Genomic DNA, 23768 nt, shown 5'->3' with positions numbered 1-23768 from the left:
GGGACACTGCTGTCAGATGACCTGTCTGGCAGACACATCTGCCACATGACTGAAAAACTGTCCTCAACACCTGGGGATGAACAGGTCTTTCAAACCTTTTCTGAAAATGCTAGGATTTACAGTCATCTCAACATTTTTCTAAGTCCATCCCAATACTTTCTTCTCCATGTGTCTGCTTTCAAACCATTATTAAGGTATTTCTGAAATGCAGTATTTGCCGATGATACAAAACTGGGAGGAGTGGCCGATACACCAGAGGGCTGTGCTGCCATTCAGAGATACCTGGACAAGCTGGAGAGGTGGGCGGAGAGGAACCTCATGAAGTTCAACAAAGGCAAGTGCAGGGTCCTGCACCTAGGGAGGAATAACCCCATGCACCAGTACAGGTTGGGGGTTGACCTGCTGGAAAGCAGCTCTGCAGAGAAGGACCTGGAAGTGCTGGTGGACACCAAGTTAAGCATGAGGCAGCAATGTGCCCTTGTGGCCAAGAAGGCCAATGGTGTCCTGGGCTGCATCAGGAAGAGTGKTGCCAGCAGGTCGAGGGAGGTGACTCAGCCCTGGTGAGGCCACATCTGGAGTACTGTGTCCAGTTCTGGGCTCCCCAGTACAAGAGGGATGTGGCACTACTGGAGCAAGTCCAGTGAAGGGCTACAAAGATGATTAGGGGAYTGGARCATCTCTCTTATGAGGAAAGGCTGAGAGAGCTGGGCCTGTTTAGCCTRGAGAAGAGAAGGCTGAGAGGAGATCTTATCAACGTGTACAAGTATCTGAAGGGAGGGTGTCATGAGGATGGGACCAGACTCTTTTCAGTGGTGCCCAGCGACAGGACACGAGGCAACGGGCACAAACTGAAACACAGACACTTCCATCTGAACATGAGGAAAACCTTTTTCACTGTGAGGGTGACAGAGCACTGGAACAGGTTACCCAGAGAGGTGGTGGAGTCTCCTTCTCTGGAGATATTCAAAAGCCGCCTGGACATGATCCTGTGCAACATGCTCTAGGTGATCCTGCTTGAGCAGAGGTTTTGGACTAGATGATCTCCAGAGGTCCCTTCCAACCTCAACCATTCTGTGATTCTGTGATTCTGTGATTTACGAATAAATTGAAGGCGTGTCCTTGTATGAAAACAGAAATCTTTCACAGGTGAGCTGAGATCAAGGAGGCTCTCACAAGACTTACGTGTGCAGGTTTTTAGGTCCTCATTGATGACAAATCCTTCAGAACACTGACAGACATAGGAGTCGCCAGTATTTAGGCACAGTTGCTCACAGCCATGATTGCTTTCAGCACAGTGGTCCACTCCTATTGATTTGTGTTAATAATTGAAGAAAGCACATTAGAGGCTTAGATACACACACACTGTGACATTGTAGTTAGTACATGGAGCCTTCACAGAGCAAGGGAAAAAGATCGGTACAGCTTTGTTTTTATGTAGTATGCCCACCTATTTGAATAATGTGAGTTAACTAACAACAGCTCAGTGAAATTAATACAGCAGCCCCACTTAACAAATAACAAATCTGATGAAGTGCAGGTTTTCCCTTGCCCAAAGTCACGAAGGAAAACTAACGCAAAGCAGAGTGAAGGGAGAGTCCTGGAGCCCTGCCTCGTCTTCCTCCTGGATCATGCTTTCTCTCTCTCAAAAGTCTTTTGCTCATCATAAAATTTTCTCAGAGTGAAAGTAGGAATATTAGTAACTTTTGTAAGTTACTAAGTTTCAGATTATTTCATAAACTGTGAATTCTTTTCTAATAGGATGAAAAATCACCATTTTTAAAACTTTATCCTGTTAACATGGTCTATCAGTTAAAGCCTAGCGGGGGACAGATACAAATTACGAGTGTGGGAGTGTCGGAACATGTTCCTTTTCTTCAATTTTGTGAGGGAAATGTTTCCTTTTCCAAGTAAGATAAAGTGGAATATTTTTTGATGTTTGTATGCAGCAGTTTGTGTGAAAGAGAAAGAGAGAGAGAGAGAGGTGAATTTGTGTTTAAAATCTGTGTTGTCTCATACAAGGGACAGCAAAGCAGTCAGGCAAGATACGTGCACTTGTGAATGTACTGTGCAATCTGCTGACTCTGTAAGTATAGAAAAAGCACATTTTAGGAAAAAAGCTTTATACTGAACTTCTTCATAACATTTTATTGCTGACTTTTTAGTGGCTATTTTTAGTTATATAGGCCCAAATCGCTTTAGCTTTACGTGATTGAAGTTAGTGGAGTTCCCTCAGACACAAACAAAGTTTCGTATGTCCCTATTTGCAAATTATTTACAGATGCAAGCAGACATGTCTGTAGCTATTTGTTTACATCAAAAAAAAAAGAAGCTTTGTATACTTAATAATAAAATATCTTAGCTTTAAATGGTTTTGTTTATTGGTTTATTTAACTAGGTAATGAGTTTGCAGGAATTCGTCCAGATACATAATTAGAGATAATGTTGGCCTGAACAAGCAAAGCCGAGACTGAAGTTTTTACTAGTTAAAGCAAGTTCCAGGTGGAACAATATCCTTTTTCCATGAGTTTACATCATCACGAAGAGACTTGTGTAACTTCTCAGAGCACAAGAAGAATGTGGAAAAAAAGGGAAAAGAATAAAAAAACCAGTATCCTTTCTGAAAAATTGCATCTGCAGTTTGGCACCATCTTTTACAATACATACACCTATACTAATGTGAATTTAACATTTAAATACTTTGGGTTCTCACATAGAATCTTTTAGCACACTCTTTCAAGGACTGGAGTCATCAGAAAGCTGCTAATTGCCAGGCTTCAGAAACTAGTATAACTATAAATTTGATTTAATGATTTAATATGCATATAAGTAAAAATTATTGTAAGAAGGAAGGGAAGGGAAAGGGGTAGGGGAAGGGGTAGAGGAAGAGAAAGGGGATATATTTTCAAAAGTAACTAGTGTTGTGGGATATATTTATTTTTAAAAATTCAACTTGTGATAGCCTAAAAACATCTAATTGTTAGAAATTGCTGAGTTCTTGCCCCTTAAAAAAATCAAACCAAATAATTGTGTAACTAACATATATAAAACATATCCGTGTTTCCTTAAATATTGCTTTATCACCAATAGTTTATTTAAAAAATAATTACCCTTGACCTATCTACTTTCTTAATTTTGGTAACTGAGTGCTCCCTTGACATAAGTACATCAGGGAAAAATGTTATCAATATTTTAGATTGTGTGTTAAGCATGCAAAATGGTTCTCAGGGAAAAAGTGTCTTCTGAAAACTGGGTGACTACAAGTGGGCAATGTTGTTGGGTTTTTCTGCTGGAACACTGACCTCTCCCTTAGTAACATTCTTATCAACAGAGGGCATTTCATCAGACAATCACCGACAGTGTAAACATATGGAAGGAGGAAGTCCGTACAAATCAGCACTAGTGTTAGGCATGCTGCAGTTTAAATAGCATGTAGCAATGATACAGATGTTTTAACAGTAAGCACTGCCTTTATGTTAGACACCTTGGCTGAATACATTTTTCCAGTTACTTGAATTATAGAAGATGATGCATTAGTTCTCTACTGGATGAGGATCTTACTCCAGCATTACTTCATTAGAGCTAGCTCTTAGTAGACTTTACAGTATCAGAGATTTACATAGCTCAGGGAGATCTCAAAAGGGATCTGGGAGTGTTCTCTCCTTTTCACACCTCACTCCACTGCTTTGCTGCAGTTTATGAGGAACACTCAGTGCTGCACGTTTTGCCATCATGTCTTAGGGCATCTCCAGGATGATATTTGCATACAATTGACTCTTCAGTGTTAACACATTCATGTTTTTGGGTCATGCTGACCTAAAGCACAGAAGTTTACTTCTGTAGAGAGAAAAGCATTGAAGAGTTCAAGCCAACAGGAGGGCTTCCAAAAAAATGGCTTAGAAAAGCCCATGTTTCTTAAATGGTACTGGATTCTCTGCTTTGGACACCAGTTAAAGCTGTGGATAGCAGCTGATCTGATGGCTGATTGCTACTGCTTGGCTAGGCAAGACTTTTGACTCCCACACTCCCTGCTTCTGTAGTCATCAAAACTAATCATCAAAACCAATGCATCACAGGCAAGGAGGAATGCCTGGTGCTTGTTGACAATGATGTATTCTTCCTGATTTATAAAGAGGGCCTATATGCAAATGTTCTGATTTATTTTATAAGCTTATCTAACATTAGCCTTCTTATAAACAGTTTGGGAATAGAAGCTTGATTCTGAAAATGTCACCAGATTTACAGCCTGATCCAAAGCCTCTGGAAATTAGGGAAAAGTATCCCAAAGGAGAGTTGCAATTTGCCTTTAATTCACAAGTACAGCCTTGGCAATAAATATTCTAGACAAAACTAGGTCTTTTGGTCTTATGCTCACCAAGCACATCCATTCTATAAATCCTGAATGTGTTAAAATACCATATAGATAATAAAGAACATGGTTGCAAGGATTGCTGTGAAAAACAGCACTGTGTAGACAAAAGTGCTTCATAAGAAAGCATCTTTAAGACTGAAAGAGAACACAGTTCCAAAAACTCCAGATAAATTTTATGAGGGCCTAAAAATATAATCATGTTGCTCTAGGTAAGCCTCCTATTCATAACATATCAGTGATATAATCCCCCCCACTCAGTTCTACTGAGTCATCAGGTCAAGCTTGTTCTTTTGACTGAATATGTGCTCCCTCAGCATTAAGAACATCACATGAAAAATCTGCTGTGACTCTAGGCTCCCACTCAAGAAGAGCTGTAACACAAAAGTCTTTCTGGAGTATGTAGTATAGTCATTGGCTAGACCAGCTCAGTCAAGCAGGGTGATATTTTAAAAAACAGCTGTTTGTGTCACTACAAAACAAGGTCAGAATGTCTCAAATAAGCAATGGACTTGGTTTTGAGCCACTGCCTTCCAACATTACTCCTCAGGTTCCCATAGATCTCTTAAGAAAAAGTCTAATATACAATCTAGTCCATGAAACAGCAAACTGTGTATTCATCCTTCCAGCATGACTGGCTCAGGTTAAAATTCAAATTCATAAAGAAAGATTCGTGTCAACCTTAATTATAGAGAAAACTTTCATCTTTCCAGAAAGGAAATTATTCACAGCAGGTTTAACAAATAAAAGCAGACAAACTTTATTATGTCCAAAGAATTACTCACTTTTGCATGTTTTCTTATCTGGATTAAGTGTAAACCCATCTTGGCACTGACAAAAATAGGAATCATCTGTATTAACACACTCCTGTTCACAGCCATGGTCCTGCAGAGAACAATAGTCTGGTCCTAAATGGGAAAAACAATGCATCAGTGAGGAGTATACAGAAATAAATTAGGTAAAAAACAGATATCTTATTTACTTCTGCTTAGTATTTACCTTTCTAGGCACCAATCTGACTTCTCACCATACTGTTTCAAACCATGAAAATATAATGTCCCTTTTTTACAAATATCTGCCGTACTTAAGTACACTTTGATGTGCTATGCACATTACTTGAATGAATTCTGGGAGAACACATGTATAACATGCAGTGCTGAAATTAAAATCATAAATATTCCTTGATATTACGCAGCTAAAGCCCATAAGCTGTCTCATTTGTTTCCTAGCAAATTACCTCTTTATTTTACTCAGAGTAAGTTAGATATGATCTGTAATAAATGCACAAGCACGCTTTTGAGCTGCACTCAGTAGATCAAACCAGGACTTCATCGGGAGTATCAATGTTTTAACAGGTCTGGGTGTTTGCTATATAGTTCTCCCATTTAAAATGTTCATGAGAGGAAAGACATGCAAAGTCTAGGAACAGCTACTACTTGCATATAAAGTACCTTAGAAAAGAAAAATAACTGTGCTGTAATCATTGAGATCAGTACCCCATAGGGTCTAACACAATTAATGAAGTCAAAGAATCTGACATTTACTTAGATACAGTGTCTGGCCATCACGTGGTTTTACATCAGTGGAGTTAGTTAACTTATACTAGTAAAAGAATGGGCTYGATCCTCCAACACTGCTAAAAATGGATGAACAAGTCAGAAATCAAGTAAGTTATGTTTTTAAAGACATTTAGGGACTTTTGAATACCTTACCAAAGAACCATAACTGACATTCAGAGACTACTTTGTAATTCCAGAGGTGATTTGCCTCCTGAGGCAGACTGTTCTTTTTTATATGCATGGTGGCTTAATGCAACTAGCCTTTATGTACGATGAAAGCCCTTGACAATAATAAAATAACCATATTTTCAGGACAAATAAAGTGGAATGTGACTTTATAAGAAAACTTGAGAATATTATTTTGTCCCATATGAACTCCACTGTATATACTTTCTTTCCCAAAGAACATTTTCTTTCCCAAAGCTCTTTATGATGGCATATACACATATACACAACACAGAGGTACCTTAGTTGGTTCCTGAAAACTAAATTGAAAATAAGGTTTGCATGAAGAGACAGAAGCCATAAAGCCACGTGTGTGCACCACAGGAATATAGGTTTATGCATTCCGGACCCAAATTAGTATATCTACATGGTGCTGTGTGGCATCTAGCTGCTCAAATCCTTGCTAATTCAAGGATATCCAACATGCAGGACAGACTTTTCCTGGGTAACTGATCATCAAGATGACCACAAAAGGTGAAAAATATATCTTATTATCTCTGTTGGAACCTTGAGGCTATTATGTTGGGAACACTACAAGCACATTTCACTGGGCTTCATTAACACAGTCCAGATTAAGGATGCTAACAGAAGGCCTCTACCAGCCACAACTTATGTGAACCTACCCACAATTCAAACAGGGGCCTTTCCAACTCCTTATCCTGCTAAAGAACAACAACTGGGACTCCCCTTCCCTAATACAAGCAGAAGACACCATCTGTCCTCTTGAAGGAAGCAGCAGTAGTGGCAAGAATCCTCTTAATAGTTAACTTAGCAGCCAGGAATTAACTCTAGCTGCTTGACTGATAATCCAAATTTGCTGCTCTCTTCTCTTCCTGCCACACAAAGAGTACTCTACTGGTGTTTGGCAAGGTTCCTCTCATGAGTTGCGTTCCCTGCATTTCACTCAGAGAAGGTTGGAGTGATTCCCAGTGAAAATATTTGTAAGACATGCATGACTGTACGGATAACATTTCCATTTTCAAGCTTTTCTTTGCAACCATAAGGACTACAGCTTACTTTCTATCTTGAAAGGAAAGCCAGGATGCTGAGATAATCACAAGAGCCTGGCAGCTGGAGCCCAAGGCCTAAGCCTACTTCCTGATGCAGTGATCTGGTCTGGCATGAGTGTGAGTCTTGGCTAGTTGGCAGTTGTCCCTGAGATTCAATATGTAAGCCAAATTTGTAGAAATTTATGTTAAAGGTTTTACATTTACAAACATTTTAAATCCAGCTATTTGAAGCTTCTTCCTTCATGTTGTTTATGCTGACTGAAAGCCAGTGTGATTCATAACATATGGGAACTCGGACACACTTTTGTTCTGAAGAGATCTCATGTCTTAACTTTTGCAGCATTAAAAGCTACCCAGTTCCTTTCTTCATGTTTTACTTTATTAGCAAGGCTCAGAAGATATCAAGTGTGAGGAAAAGTGCCTTAATAAGTTTTATTTATGCTTAGATTCAGAAGATGCATCTTGAATGAGAATGATTTTGCACAGTATTTGCTTGTCCTTCCCTAATTAGTGCTTTTGAATCAATCCCTATGGCTATGCCTAGTCACTTTGTTTTTCTCAAATTGCAACCTGATGGTATTTTTTTCCTTAATTTTAACCTAATTTAAAGCATTCATAACAAAACAGAATGCAGTTAACATGGCCACTGTGTTCAGAGACACACAGAGCTGTAAGAAGCCTTGTCCGCAGCCTCTGCCCCTTTGCTTGGGAGCTGCATTTAAGCTAAGGCCCTTGCACTTGGTTCTTGCTTGAGCTATGGAATAAGTTTGCCTGTGCCCAGCCTTGCACTTTGCTGATCCTGGCTTGCAGAATGGCTGACTTGACTTCCTTGCTTGACCTTGGACCACTCGGACTTGTCTGGTAATCACTGGACTGTTGGCTGAGCCTGGTTACTGTCACAGGATCTGTTCTGCTCTTCTTCCTTGGGTATTGTGGGACTGCATGCTTTGTCAGAGACATTACTGACCCTGTCTGCCTTGTTGTCACCCTTAGCTCCAAATGTGTCCAAATTTTGTGCTACATGTTAAGGAGCTCCTCAGCTTCACAGAGGTCCAATATGAAACTGGATATGTGCCTGTTGAGAGTCTCTGGGTCAAGATCAGAGTGGGAAACAACACTGAGAACATGGTGGCGGTGGTGGGGTCTGTTACAGACCACCTGACCAAAGGCTGTAGTGCATAAGGCTTTCTACAAACAACTAGCAGAAGTCTCCACCTCACAGGCTTTTGTACACATATTGGGAATTTCAACTGTCCAAACACCTGCTGGAAGAGCAAGACAACAGACATATTGTGCAGGCAATTCAGGAGGTTCCTAAACTGCCTTGGTGACAATTTCCTAACACAAACTCTAGAGGGACAATGCCTGACCTGCTGCTTGCAAGCAGGGAAGAACTGGTGGTGATGCGGTCACAGATGGCAGCTTGGGCTGCTGTGACCATGAAATGACTGAGTTCGAAATGTAGGCTGAGAGGGGAAAGAGCAGAGGTAAGACTCTGTACTTTACAAGCTCAGATTTCAGCTTATTCAGGGAATTGCAAGGAAGAATCCCCTGTGGAAGAGCCAAAAAGAGAAACAGTGCCCAGGAGAGCTAGATGTTTTTTAAAGAAAACTTACTGAGAGTTCAGAAACAAATGATACTGTCATGCTGGGAAATCTGCTCAGTTAATCATGGAGCTTCTTAATGAACTAAAACACAAAAAGGGAGACTAGTAGAGGTAGAAACAAGGACTAAGAAAAAAGAGGAGTATTAAAGCACTGCTTAGGCACTTAGGAACAAAATCAGAAAGACCAATCCCAGCTAGTGCTATGATTAGTGACGTACTCTAAGGGTAGTAAGAAAGGAGTCTACAAGTATGCTAGTAGTAAAAGGAAATTCAGAGAAAATGTGGGTCTGCTGTTGGAAGGTGGAACAACCTAGTGATGGACAATACAGAAAAGGCTGAAGTAGTCAATGCCTTTTTTATTCCTGGTTCTCACAGGCAAAGCCTTCTCCCAGATCTCCACGTGTACCAGCACAGTTTGGGAAGGAGAAGAGCAAGCAACACAGGTTAGAGAGTACTTAGAGATTTATGGGTCTGACTGGCGCTTACCTGGGTGTGCTGAAAGAGCTAGCTGATGTGATTGTGAGGCCACCATCTATCATCTGTGAATACCCATCAGGACTGAGAGAGGTCCCCGATAACTGAAAAAGGCTGACATTACACTCATCTTTAAAAAAGGCAAGAAGAGAGATTCAGGGAACTATAGGTCACTCAGCTTCATCTCAGTCCTGGGATCATGGAGTGCATTCTCTTAGAATCTATTTTCAAATATGCGAAGGACAAGAATCAGGAACAGTCAACATGGATTTAGCAAGGACAATCATGCTTGACCAGCCTGATCACCTTCAAAAGATGAAATGCCAGGCTCTCTGGACCAGGGGAGAACAGTGGATGTAATATAGTTTGACATTAAAGCTCTCGACACTGTCTCCTACAGCATTCTCACTGGGAAGCTGACAAAGTATGGGCTTGAAGAATGGACTGTTAGGTAGCATGAAAATTTGCTGGACCAGCAGCCTCAAAGGGTAGCAATAAATGGCTTGATGTCTGGCTGGTTACTGCTAAGGAGCAGAGTACCACAGGGATAGTACTGGGGGTCATATTGTTAAACACCTTCATCAGTGACATAGACGATGACACAAAGTGCACTCTCAGCAAATTTGTGGATGATGCTAAATTAGGGACAGTGACTGAAAGCAAATATCACAACTCCAATACAAAGGAACTTTGATAAACTTGAGGATTGGACCAACAGAAATTTTACAAAGTTCAGAAACAAGAATTGCAAAGTTTTGCACCTGGGGCAGAAACACCCCTGATTTGTACAGACTGGGAAGCAACTAGCTGCCAGGGTGCAGCAAGGGCTGGAGGCTCGCTAAAGGATGGGGAGCCAGGAGCCAAAGGGGATCCCTGTGGCAGCAGGGCAGGCCCTTGCCACCAGGGCCCGTTTCACCGCCCTGTGAGGGCAGCTGGGGACAGCCAGAGCAGCTCCAGCCCCAGGCATCGGGTGCCTCCACGGGGCTGAGGCCAGGCTGAGGCCAGGCTGGGCAGTTGCTTGGGGGTCAGGGTCAGTGATGGCAGGGCCCGTGGCCAGGCAGGGGCAGGGCCATGGTGAGTCTGGAGACCGACACCACTACAGCATCTTGGGGCAGGGACTGACAGCCCTGGGCTGGGGTGAAATGGGGTCCTGGGCCTGGGCAGGGGTGGGGAGGCCCCAGGGAGGAGGTCAGGGACAGTGAAGGCCTGGTGGTGCTCTCCAGGCCCTGACACTGTTGCTAAGCAGCAGCTCTGCAGGAAAGGACTTTGAGGTTTATAGTAGGTGTGAGGTTGAATATGACCCAAAAGTGTGCTTTCCCTACAAATTATGCAAACCTCATACTGTGCTGCATAGCAAGCAGATTGAGAGAAGTTACTATCCCCCTCTAATCAGCAGTGGTGAGGTTGCACTTGATATACTTTGTCCAGCATCCCCCCCCACCCCGAGTTCAAGAGAAGAAATTGAAGAGGGTCCAGCAGGGACTTACTGAGACTGTCAGCGGCATAGAGCACATGACTAGAGAGGACAGCTTGAGGGATCTGGGCTTATTTAGTCTGGTGAAGAAAGTATCTAATAGCAGCCTACAATTACTGGTTGTCAGCAGTTACAAAGATGATGGAGCTAAACCTTTCGTGGTAGTGCCAGACAATATAACAAGGGGTAATGGTCACGACCTGTGGCTTGGGTCATTCAGGCTGGACATGAGGAAAAAGTTTTTCACTAGGAGGGTAGTGCAGCACTGGAATTGGCTTCCCAGAGAGGTTTTGAAATCTCCATCTGTGGAGCTTTTCGAGACTCAGTGAGACAAAACCACAGCCGACCTTGTTTATGGTTTGTGACAGTGCCACTTTGAAGAGGAGGCTGAAGTAGCTGACCTCCAGAGGTCCCTTCCAACCAACACTTAAAATTGTTTATTCTTCTGATATAAGAGCAGCAGCATATGGTCAGACTTAAAGTCTATAGCTCAATATCCTGTCTCCAGCAATACATACCTAAGGCAGGTAAAGGCAGGACAAACCTGAAATATCACTGTCCCAGAACACTCTCTCTGCTTCCAGCAGTCTGTGACTCATCAATTTAAACAGGTTAAAGTGATTCATAGGATTAGACCATAAGCTAAAACCAATTCAAGATATATAAAATGTTTATATAGTTTTAAGGTCTTTGATCAGTTCAAACCAGGGGAGAAAACACTACTTAAAATCCACTTTCTTAAATTGAGGGAATCAATAAGAATTTTTGCTTGGGTATTGGAAAGCACTTACACTATACTAAGATTATTCCAGACTACATAAATGTGGAAATACATGTGGAAGTATAAGAGAATTTAGCTAGCCTTTAGCTGAGAAACACTGACAAACGGGCTAGTGCATATAAGCTACAAGCAACATGAACTGGTATCAGCTGTACTCTGGCCCATGGTGAAAAGGGAGATTCAACTCCCCTAACTTTAGCCATCCAAAAATTAGGTGTCTAGTGTGGCAAGTCATATCCATACTTTCTGCACAGTCAGGAAAATGTAGGCTCTTCCAGAAATATGTGTCTGAGAGAGGTGCAAGCAATCACCTTCTAGAAGTTCATGTCTCTTTTCCTTGATCATCCAGGCTGTATTAGATGCTTTCTTTCTACATGGCTAAAATTAAGTGAAACATACCAACCATAATATATTATACAGTCGATAGTAACATAGTGTCTCATTATAAAGATTCAAGTACCCCAAAGACTGTAAAACCCACAGAAATACAATGCTGTATTGATACATTTTTTGAGAAATAATGTTTGTTCACATCATTAAATAATATAGGCTAAATTCACGACTAACATCAGCAGTTCCACTCTTCTAAAGCACATAAAGTTTATGTTCTTATAGACACAAAACCTTTTTTTTTTTATCAAGGTTCATATTTCTAAAGAAAGGCAACTAGGAGTATACATTCAGATTTTCCCTTCACATTTCTTGAAAGTGAGTTATGACATTTAACACTGCGGAGATTTTAGCTTGGTTTCCCAAGGAAGGGAAAACTTGGCAAGAGTGTTTTCTGGTCTGTCAGTTCCCCTCCACCTCCAACTCTGCTAACTTTTGAACTTGTTAGCCCAGTATCAATCAAAATTGACAAAAGACAAACAGCAAAGCTATAACCTGGTGGAAACATGGAAGCTTGATAGAGGCTACTGATGTCCCCAGAGCTTTGGCAAAAGGTATCAGAAAATGCACAACGCAACTCAGTACTGAGGAAAATTCATAGGAAAAATAGGCTGCAATGACGGTGGAACTACTTGCCCGATTTAATTTTAACTTGTCTCACAAACCAAGGTGAGGAGAAATTGCTTTGTACAGACTGATCTTTTTTTTTTGTTTGTTTATCTAGCTAGGGAGATGATATTCTAAATGTAAAAGCTGGATCATCAAAAAGACTATGCAAGATAAAGCTTTTGGCTTTTACTATCTGAAAAGGATCCTGGCCTCATGTTAAGAGCTTCCTGTCCGTAGAAGGGACCCTTGTTCTTCCAAAAAAAGTCCCAAACAAACCCTCAAACAACATTCATTGGTTTTATGATCTTTGGCTTCAAGGGCACTCTAACCATTTTTTATATTTGACATATAACTCAGTGTTCTCAGGAACAGAGAGAGAATTACTGCTGAGAACTGGAAAGCAGGAGAACAAACTTTTCAGTTTTAAACCTTATCATAACTTACTTCTGCAAGTTCTTTTGTCTGGATTTAAAATGAACCCTGGATGGCATCTACAGTAGTAGGAGTCCTCAGTGTTAACACATTCATGTTGGCAACCTTGGTTATCCAAAGCACAGTAGTCTACAACTGAAAAAAAACCAAGAGTAACAGGTACAATTAGAAAACAAAATTAGAACTATTATTATATAGAGAGATCATGGTACTAGCTACAAATAGTAGCTACAAAAGAAGGAAAAGCTGACATAATTTCTGCCCTGAAGAGCCTTTTTGTAACAAGCAGTGCACTTTGAATATCAATTTGTACATCAGGTGACAGTGATTTTGTTTGGGTCCCAGGCTATTTCTCCTACCATATCATCAACTCTCCAGTTGTCAGGCTGCTTCCAGCTTTTGTAAGACCTTCTCAACTTGTTTCCTCAGTTTTGGAAACCATGTCTCAGTCAGTAGCTCTGTCCAGACGTACACACTGCGGACCAGGGTGCAGCAAAGTCTGCCTGATTTAATTCTATCTTCTGTTTCTCCAATCCCAATCCYGGAATCAGTGGAGGTTTGTTGCACCTGATTGCTCTACATTTCCTTAATTTCCTCCCAACTGTGTTAGGCATCAAGAGCTGCTCCAGTAGGCAGTAGCCTGAATACATAGGAGACCCATGGCAATCCCTTCTACACTGAGGATTGTCACAGTACATTCAGTCCCTCTGCCTTGCTCCAGAATGATCCTATACAAAGTAGCTGCAGCTATCGAGCCTGAGAGCAGTCTAGCACTGATATTTTGCTTCTATAATGCCTTTGTATGAGAGAAATAGAACATCATAGCTAGTCCAGTCACTTATTACATAAACCTACATTTGCAAGATAGATTGCCAAAGAGTAAAAATGTAATACTTTAGAGTTCATTCAAACAAGGAAATTCAAAATAGAAGTGCTAAAGGAGTGAAATGAATTCTTTTATTATTATTTCCCTGCAGCTTAAGCTGTTCCTTCACACAGGAGGTCTTAAAGAAATTAAAGACAAATGACAAAGCGGGTGTCCTGTCCGCAAAAAAACTGCCTGGCTCATACTGGGAAAGTTTGCGTGATCCTTTCTGCAGAAGACAGTAATGTGCCCAGCTTCACACAGATGTTTAGTGAAACAACTTTTCCCTCTTTGCCATTTGAGTAATTGTTTTTATTACTTTATACTGCTGACCCTCTCAAAGTACTTTTAAGAGTCAATAGTTTGTTTTTAATAAAATCAGTTCTTTCTTCAGTAGCCCTGCCTGCACGAATAAAGGCAGATACTCTGGTGTGCTAAGTCAAGGCCATCCAGTCAGGAAAGCAGATAATTCATTTAGTTACCGTGAATGAGTTTCTTTTAACCCGACAGAATATTGGGGTTGAATCAAGTCAAATTAGACTGCTCACTGGGTACTACATGAGACCATTTTCCCAGCAAGTGCCTTCCTGTTTCCAGACCGAACAGCTTCATATAAAAATATTTCAAGGATATATCATACATATTATATATAATATGTCATACAATTAGGCAGCTTTCCTCTTAAATTAATTCTAACCACATGCACATTTTCAAGTGGTTTAAAAGACACTTTAGCTAATAGGTAAGACAAAGAATGTATGATCTCTTCTACCTAGGACCCTAACTAGGAAACAGCCTGTATGAATCTCTCCATAAAGTCACCTCCTTCTCTGCATTTAAACACACATTTCTACCACAATAACTGCAGCTGAAKAACTAATGACAATAAAGTTGAAAAATAATTAAACAGGTTTAAGAATTTTTTTTTGGTCAATGTCTGAACAACTATCACCCTGAACACTTTCAGATCGCAATCTCTTCCAGAGAGGGACTGTGCCTTCTTATGTCTATGCATCTGCTAATGTACTGTGGACACAAACAGGGGAATAAACAATCCATATAGAATAATAATTTTTTACAGGCTTGCTTTGCTCCATGTATATTCATCCTGGGGAGCTCTTACTCACAGTAATAGGTCTTCTGGTCTCCAACAATAATGAGCGTATCAATATAAACAAAACCTTTTTACTGACATAGTTAAAAGGTGAGAACATTCTCCTGACTGTTGCTTTTGGAGATAAGTATCATCTACTTTTTTCAATAGTTTTTATATACAAATTGCCCTAATTCCACACAGGCTTAGCCTTGCAGACTTGCACCAATAATCCACCTACAAATTCATTTCATTCTTTCAGCTTCCAGTTTCATCTTGGTGGCTTAGAAGGGAAACTTGTCAATGCATTTCAGTCAGCAAGTAAATAAGTTGTCCATGGAATTAAATCTTCCTGGAAAGACTGAGAAGAATTATAAATCTATACTTCTTATATTGAAGCATTGAGATCCTTTACTTGGTATACAGAAAATACACAGCTTGTATAAGACAAAAGCAGAATAATTACCTCATTTTTGTTAACAGTTTTATTATTTTCATATTTCTGTACTGAGTTGTGAGATATACAATAGAATGCTAACACTTAGATATCTCACTGTTTTTAATGTCAGTCTATGCTTATTTCAATAAAAAATATTTCTAAATGATTAGTGATATTTTTAGCAAGCTAGCAATGAATTCAGTTGTCATCTCCCCATGTTTGTTCCACCCTGTTTTCTCGTTTCTAATTAGTTGCTAAGTGATGAGAGACATCTTGTATTTCCAGTTTCCAATTCTGCACTTGGGGTGCTTATGTCTCCCTCTCTGATCCATGGTCAGCCTGGATTGTCTTTCTCTTGTATTTTCATTTTACTCCTTTAATGTTTATACAGCTTTTTCAGGCTTAGAAGAATGAAGTAAGCTAAACATGAGGGGGAGAAGAAAGCCTAGGGAAGAAAGGGGGTAGAATAAGGAAAGGCATAAGGAGAATGAAAGAAAGAAGGTGGGGGAGGAGTAGAGGACACTCATGGAAGACTCTGGAAGTAGCATAAGAACCTAGAAACCAGCTGAAAAAGTAGCAGTGCCAGGAGTGCAGACAGATGCCAGCAGCCCAACCAGTGCGAGGAGAAGAGAGCCCAAGCCCAATAGCTCTGCAGCTGAAACAGAGGGAATCTAGTATCAGCGCCAGGAAAGAGAGGACAGCATGTTYGGCAGCACCAGGGAGGTGGGGAGAGTGGAACCAGGACAGGGAGATCAATGTGTCCAGCAGGACCAACAGCACATAGCGGAGAAACAGTGCCACCACAAGACTTTAACTGACAGGGCTTTGTTCATGTGAAGGAGGGCAGTTAGCATGAAAAGCTGATTAAAAAGGCTCAGTGATAGTGCTCCGCCTCTTTAGTTTGCAGTTTTTTTCATGAACTTTTGTGCCGCAAACACTCAGACTTATTGGCCATTCAGTGGTCACTTTGAATAGACACATGGTGAGATGCTGGTTGTGAGACTTTATTTAATTATTGCTATTCAGGTAAAAGGCTGAYGGGTGTGTCACTTAGGCGGTTAGCATTGCCATCTTCTTAACTGGAGAGCATAGCCTTCCTGAAAAGAGGAAGAGAATCTAACAAATCTGCCTCTGAAATGGATGTTTGCACTTTCTCATTTCCTTTTTGCTGGCGTTAAAATCTTAAATGTCTTAAATCTCTCAGAGAGGAACCTTTGTCTCTTTGAGAGACCTGCAAAATATGTATGTCCTACTGAAATTCTCTCTTCATTCTCTGGATGAAGAGAACAGAGTAACCTTAATGAAGTCAACTGCTTTTTGCAAAACTATTGTACTCTGATGTCTCTGGCATGTATGTGTATCAAGAAGATCTTTCCTCTGATCCTGCTTATTTGATAATAAATCATTCAGAGAAATGAATGGTTCACTAGCTTAAAAGTAATGACAAGCAAAAGTTATTACTACTGGTTCACTACTGTATATATTATCATTTAAAGATTTTCCAGTGGTTCATTATTTATTGGTTATGACATTTGTGGAAGTTGGACAATTTCATTGTAGCATATTCCTTCAAAAGTCTCAAGTTGTTCAAACCTGAGAAGTCAAATTCTTCAGACTGACAGCTAATAGGATTTGCAGACAAATTAGCATCAAAACTGAAAATTAGCCAGACAATCTTTTCCTGTTCAGGAAATGTAGAGAGGCTGAATTCTACATGTGTAAAACATAATTAACATACATTGAACCATTCATGTGCATCATTTTGAAATGAAGAAGTTAAATGGTCGTATAAATGGTGCAAATACTATTGAAAAGTAAAAGCACTAATATGCTTTAAAATTACAACTAACAGTGCCAGTTATTGCAGGGAAATGAAAGCATGAGTTCATGCTTTTTGCTAAACTAGGTAGAAATTAATAATAATCAAGTGGAGAGGAAAGGCAGCTAGAAAATGCAAGATACCTAGTGAACCTATGCATGAGCTGGATTTTGAAAATAATTGAGAACAGCTTAGAATATGAAAGGTCTGAATAGAAACAACAGAGCTTATAACAAGCTTATATGTCTCACTGATGTCTATGAACATCAGTGAGAAGGTAGAGCAGAATGGGGAAGAATGTAAGCAATTAAAAATATGTAAAATTTAAAGATGTATCACACCTCCAAATAATACTCTGCAGACTTTGCAGAGAAATGGTTAATAGGCAAAAAAAAGAAAGTGCCATTGAAAGAAATTTAGTAAATGACATAAAAGTATTTTTAAGTTTTTAGTAAGAAAAATGGACTTTGTATTTATTACAAAGGTTTAGATTTGACATACAAATCTAATCTACCAAACAATTTCAACAACATTTATTTTTATTGCAACTGCAAGAGAAGGTTGTACAGCCAGTAATCAATGAAGACTTGTGCTATGTACTACTGCCAATATAAAAGAAAGTATAGTCCCTGTCCTGGCAAGTTGCTACGTAACTTAAGGTGAGATGCTTTCATAGAATGTGTAAAATAATACAGGAAATGGGGAAGGTGAGATGAATGGTGATAACAGAGGATTATATAATCTAGTTATTGTGACCACCAGATGACCTTAAGAAACGGAAAATAATTATGCAACAAAACCCATAAACTCTCAACAGCTGGCATTGATGGAACTATTATCAGAATACTGCATCAAATTCTAGTATGCATATTTAAATGTATTTTGAAAATATACTGTGAAGTATAGAAAATATCTTTGGCTGTAAAGGACTATTTAACTTAATAGAGAGAAAACAGTAACAACTGCTGATGGCAATAAGTATGACTATTTCAAATCCAAATACATGGTAGAAAACAATTACGGATGAAAAAAGCCTGCCAACAGAAGTTATGGATTTTCTGTCTCATGATATAGTCACACCAAGAGCAGAGAAATATATGATTTATCTGAACACCAGTAAAGGTTGATGTTATTGGATGAACGTCTATGGAGTGTTAGATGCAGAAATTTGGGATAGAACATCTAATAGGCCTTCTCACCTTAAAAGCTTTGAAATAGCCACTATTAGCTGCATTTTCAAAACAATTCAACTTCAGAAAACAGGTTCTTAAAATGGTACATTAGTGCCAGGACAAGCATCAGCTACTAAGTATCAAAGCTACACATCATGAAGCATGGAGATGAATGTCCTCTGAAGAGTATGTGCATGATCCTCATCTGCATTTGGGTGACAGTGAAACCCAAGTACTTTCAACGTTACAAAGGTCGCAAAAAAATGTCCCAGTTATGCTGAGGCTAAATTTTGCCGAGGAGTGTAAACACTCCTATACTGAGATCATGAAGCTACAAGTAAGGGAAACATTTCTAAAGAGTAAGTACAGAGTGAATATTCTTCAAAAATACATCCATTATCCTAAGTCCTCAAAAAGCTTCAAAAGCTCATTTGTGTGTTCCATGTGAAGCTACATGCAGAAAGTTCAGTTCCACAAACTGTCATCCATTTTGCATCTCAGAATAGGATTATTCTGCAAGGAATAACTCTGCGACGGTAATAAGAGACAGATTATATTATGTTAAATTTCTTCAAAATGTCAAGAAAGAGGAGGCTGTGGGAAGCAGCTTTTCCTTGTAATAAGGAAAGCATTGTGGTGGCCTTGTGGTAGGACTTGGGGCCTAGGATTCACTTCCATGGGATTTGAGCATATGTTTGAAATTAAGCATGTATTTAAGTGCCTAACAAATTAGGAAAATTTTTTCAAGGACTTATTAGGTTTTTCTGTGATTGGTACCAGAAGACAATGTTTTCCTGAAATATAGCATGTGATAAAAAATCTATGAGAAGGGTAATAGCCTGATGGACCAAATTATTCTAAAAAATACTTACTGTGTATAAATGGGAAAAAAAGTAAAGAGTGAGATAYTTATATGTTAATAGAGAGGGAAGTATGTTTTGTGTTCAAAAATGATCATACTTTATTTCCACACTTTCTCTTTTGAGCAGTAATTCTTAGAGCTGATGTTTTTTCTTTGTTGCCCATAGTGCAAATTAAAGGAAAAAAAGGATGGGTTCTTAATGGGGACTACCCTTTCCTTAAAGCCATCCAACTGAATAGAGATTGAAAGCTCTCTTGGCATGACCATAAAACTAAGTGAGACATGGCAAGGAATTGTCCACTTTCAAGTTTTTCCACACCTAACTTCTGTCTGAAGAGGCACTACCTAGTTTGTCTGCTTTTGTTTGCTTTTTAATGGTCACACATATCATGCCAGTACATTGCTGGCCAYCTACATGGATCTAGAATAAAACACCAGGTACTTTGTTTCAAAATAGCAATTTTAGTTTCTGAGTGAAATGATTTGGCACAGTTTTTTTCCCCAGACACAATGCATTATGAGAAAAAGCCTAGGAACATGCCAATATATATCCTTCCTCATCTACCACTCATGGGAGAAGAGAGTTTCCCACAATTGTCTACAGCAAAACTGAACATTAATTTATATTGAATTTCCCTTAGTTTTGTGTCAAGAGATAAACATGAATTGCTAAGTTTATACTCACCGATACAATTCTTTCCATCTGCAGCAAGCTCATACCCTTCATAACACTGACAGACATAAGACCCAGGTGTGTTCACACAAATCTGCTCACAGGCATGTTTCTCCACAGCACAAAGATCCTGAGCTACAAAACATAATTGCATGAATATGAATTTTTTTGACCTTCTATATTGCACACCTAGACTATGGATTGACAATAAATTTCAGGAAGCCATGAAGAGCTCTTTAGAGATGAGCTCATTTTAACATAGAATATGCCAGGAAGAATGACCACTCAAAGCTTAGGAGCTCATTCCTTCAGCTAATGGCAATGACTATTACTGGGGCCCAGTAGAGTTGCTTGACTGTATCTTTCTCTAAAAAAGTTTGAAGGGCATTCTTCAGGGTTTTTTTGAAATAAATATTTTTTGCAGTCATTTAAAATTTTTTTTTTAATTTTGTGTTAAAAAAAGAAGACTGAGAATGACGATAGAAAAGGAAAGACAAGGAACCCAGGAGACCAAAAGTCTTGGGGATCTTTAATTTYTGAGTTTTATCATTTTTCAGTTTTGTGCAAAACACCATAGCAAGTCCCCCACCCCACCCTCCCATACAAACATCTTATTAGAAGAAATACTACAACAAAGGAGGTCAGTCCTAATGAAGCACATTTGGCTTTCTTTACAACAGACTAAAGCTATCTGAGAACCCCAAGTTTTCCCAGTGAAATCTCTGGAAAGCAGAGTGTTTCGTGTTGCTCAGGATCAGACCCAAAGGCTGCTCAACACATAATTATCGTTTACAGCTATAAAAAAAGCTTTTGGAGCAGGTTTGAGGAAACTGGCCAAGCAAACACTCATTTTCTTTTATAGCTGTCTGCTTCATATCAAGTGACATGATGAACAGTATAAACAGTCCTTTAACTCTCTTGTTCCAGTATAAACACCCACAAATAGATAATTATTCAGCTTGTTTCAGCCACATTTGTTCTTTTGTACTATATTGTGTATTAATGTAAGATTTGAAACTATTTAAAGGACCTAAGTGATTAAGTTAAACAAACATACAGAGTACAGAATACATAATTTTAAAACAGCCATTGCCTGACAAAAGCCACTCGTTTCTAGAAAAGTTTAATCAGAAAGCTCTCTGTAAGACATTAACCTTTTCCAAGCTAAAATATGATTTGGAAAACACATTGCAAGAAACAAATCTAATTGTTTGCCTGCCCAAAATGACAAGTATTGAAGTATAAACATTTACAGTCCAACTGCAAGGTCATCTGTGCAAGCACAAGTGCAAGTGTAAGTTGCAAATGCAACTTCCCATATGTAAAACAAGCAACACAACCTTCAGCTCCATTCATTTTTGGTGAAGCCAGCTTTGTACACCACACTTCCAAAGAGCTGTGAAAAACTGAAGAAAATCCATATGACAGCCATATGAGCAGGCAGAGATAGAGCAAGATGAGGAAAAATCAAAATAACTGGGCTTGTTTAGTTTACAGAGGAGAAAACTGAGGGGAAACATGGCAATGGACTTCAACTATATAGCTGCTATAAAAAAGGTGGGAAAAAATTGGTCTTTCTGTTTACTGTTAATAAAGTGAGAAGTAATATGGTTGAACTATAAGAAAGGACACTTAATTCAGACATAAGGAAAATTTTTGTGGGATAGTGAAGACAGCCAAGCTCTGGCAAGGGTGCTCACCTACAGAAGTCATGGAACCTCTCTTACTGGAGAATTTTAAGTGCAGGTTAGAAAAATATCTGTCAAGGCTGGTCTAAATGTAGTTTACCCTGTCTTGGGGAAAACTTAAGATCTAGACAGCCTTGTTTTTTCATGATTCAGAGAATCATGAACTAAGAATATAAGTAAGGTTTCCTAGTGAGATGCTCTTGGACCTTACAGGTATGACAAACTGATAAAATGCATTGAATACTCTGAATAAACAAATAAGCTTTAGCACTTAAATGTTGCTACTACTTTTCACCATTAAGGTATGTTAGAAATATTCACTTGAACCTTGATGTTACATTTTTCTGGGCACCTATTCTGTAATTTAAAAATAAAAATAATGTATATGTAAACATGTCCATCTGAGTTCTTAGCCTTCTCAGAAGCATGAGAATCATTGTCTAATTATACATTATATCTAATGTCTAAATATCTAATCTTCAGAGATCTTCTCTGGAGCTAAGATGGTCAAGTAACTTTTTGCCAATAATTAATTTGGGAAATTCAGCTTTTAATAAACATTTAAAAATATTCATTTAACCTCTAGAATCATTGCCATTGACTTTGGCCACATATAAAGTAGGTGAAAAGAGCAATAGTAGATTTTCATCCTTTGCACATATACGAAAACTTCTTAATGAAATAATTATAAGAATGTAAGAATAAATGTAAGAATATTTTAAGTTGGACAAAAGAATATTTTTTCTTGGTCTTGCCCTAAAAGACAGCTGAGTTGCTTTTGTTCACGTGGAGAGTAACAAATCACCTACATGACAGATTTTCTTCCTTTAATGCAAGGAAATTATTTTTGTAGAAATAGTGGTATACTGAAATGTATGAAGGAACAAAACTACCATCCATTCAAATGCACCCTTTTCCAGCCTGGAGCAAAGTTGCTAATTCATGCTGACTGACGCCATTTGGTTAAGGGCTTTTAACAATTGAATACTGATCTGCTGTACTCTCACAACATAAAAAACGGTGCAGAAGAAAGAAAAGAGAATATAACTTTAGATGCATACTTTCTTTTTTTTCTGCACTATTTAAAAAGTGTTAAAATGTAGAGAAACTATTTGTTCATGAAAGAGCTTACAAATACATCCAAAACTTATAAAAATACAGCTGGTTTATGTTGATCATGTATTGCACTAAACATAAACATGATGAAAATTCATTTTACAGGGAAGTCAAGTGAGGAACATGTTGTCTCTGTGCACTTATGAAAATCAGCAGTCAACAAAAGTGACTAATATGGTCACAAGCTGTAGGCATTTTTACCAACACTTCTCCCCCTTAGGTCCAGAAATAAACTGTCCAGTTTGTGCAAGTTTGGCCCCTTTTTTTCATGAATTCCTTTACTTCTCTGAAGAGTTTTTTGACATCATGGTCTGACCTGGTCTAGACTGCTACCATATCATCTCCCTCCTTCATCAATGATTTGCACTTTCCTTGCACTTTATGGCCAGTTTAATGTCTTTTGGTATTAGAATTCCAGTGTTAATTGTTAAAATTAGTTCATAGTTTAGTGAGGGAGAAAAAGGTCCATTAGAAGTAGGTTGAGAGCACATTGTATGACTCATTTCCCTTCCATATTTAGCTGACTGAAACCTAGTATCATCTGATGGATGATCAACATAGTCATGAAAGCCAGGTACGTCAGGTAATAAAAATTAATGCAAGACTGAGTCATAGCTGAAAAAAAGAGAAAACAATGCAGCAATGGGCTTTAAAAAATGGTATAGAAGCAACATATTAAGGGCTACTGTGCATGTGCTCCCAGCAGAAAAAATGTACACATTTCCAAATCTGTCTTGTGAAATTCAGCTGTAATTTGGCTAATAAAAATTATGGAAACAAAACACACTAAAAAACACAAAGACACAATAAAGAAAGAATTCTTAACACTTTTAATTTAAAATTTATCTGGTTTTGAAATTACAACAAAATTAAATTGTCAAAAATGATTTTAGGGGTGAGGAATGGTAAAATGTGAGAGAGTAAATTCAAAAAAAGAGAAATTTTGAACTTCAAATAATTTCCAGAAAATTGAAAGGAGAAGAATTCTTCTGTAAAAGTTCTTTACTACGTGAAAATGAAGATCATGAGAAGTGTTCAGAAGAGAGGTTTAAAGGATATAGATGTTATAAAATGAGAAGCATTTTAAAAGGGGCACAGTGAAAAGAATAGGTTCA

At 38.8% G+C, this 23768-nt stretch overlaps 1 protein-coding gene across 1 annotated transcript in view; it reads right to left on the bottom strand.

Annotated features, from left to right (window-relative positions):
• Window positions 1-23768, bottom strand: part of MATN2 (matrilin 2) — a 69007-nt gene that overhangs the window by 24473 nt on the left and 20766 nt on the right. The window contains exons 4-7 of the mRNA XM_026060166.1: window positions 19862-19984; window positions 12939-13061; window positions 5152-5274; window positions 1183-1305 (exon numbers count right to left, since the gene is read on the bottom strand). Of these exons, the coding sequence (XP_025915951.1) occupies window positions 1183-1305; window positions 5152-5274; window positions 12939-13061; window positions 19862-19984 (492 nt within the window). The remainder of the gene's footprint in view (window positions 1-1182; window positions 1306-5151; window positions 5275-12938; window positions 13062-19861; window positions 19985-23768) is intronic.

This window comes from Apteryx rowi, unplaced genomic scaffold (assembly GCF_003343035.1).
Source record: "Apteryx rowi isolate R43461 unplaced genomic scaffold, aptRow1 scaffold_165, whole genome shotgun sequence".
NCBI classification, from domain to species: Eukaryota; Metazoa; Chordata; class Aves; order Apterygiformes; family Apterygidae; genus Apteryx; species Apteryx rowi.
The sequence above is the reverse complement of the archived record's forward strand: the minus strand, read 5'-3'. Positions and strand labels throughout refer to the sequence as shown.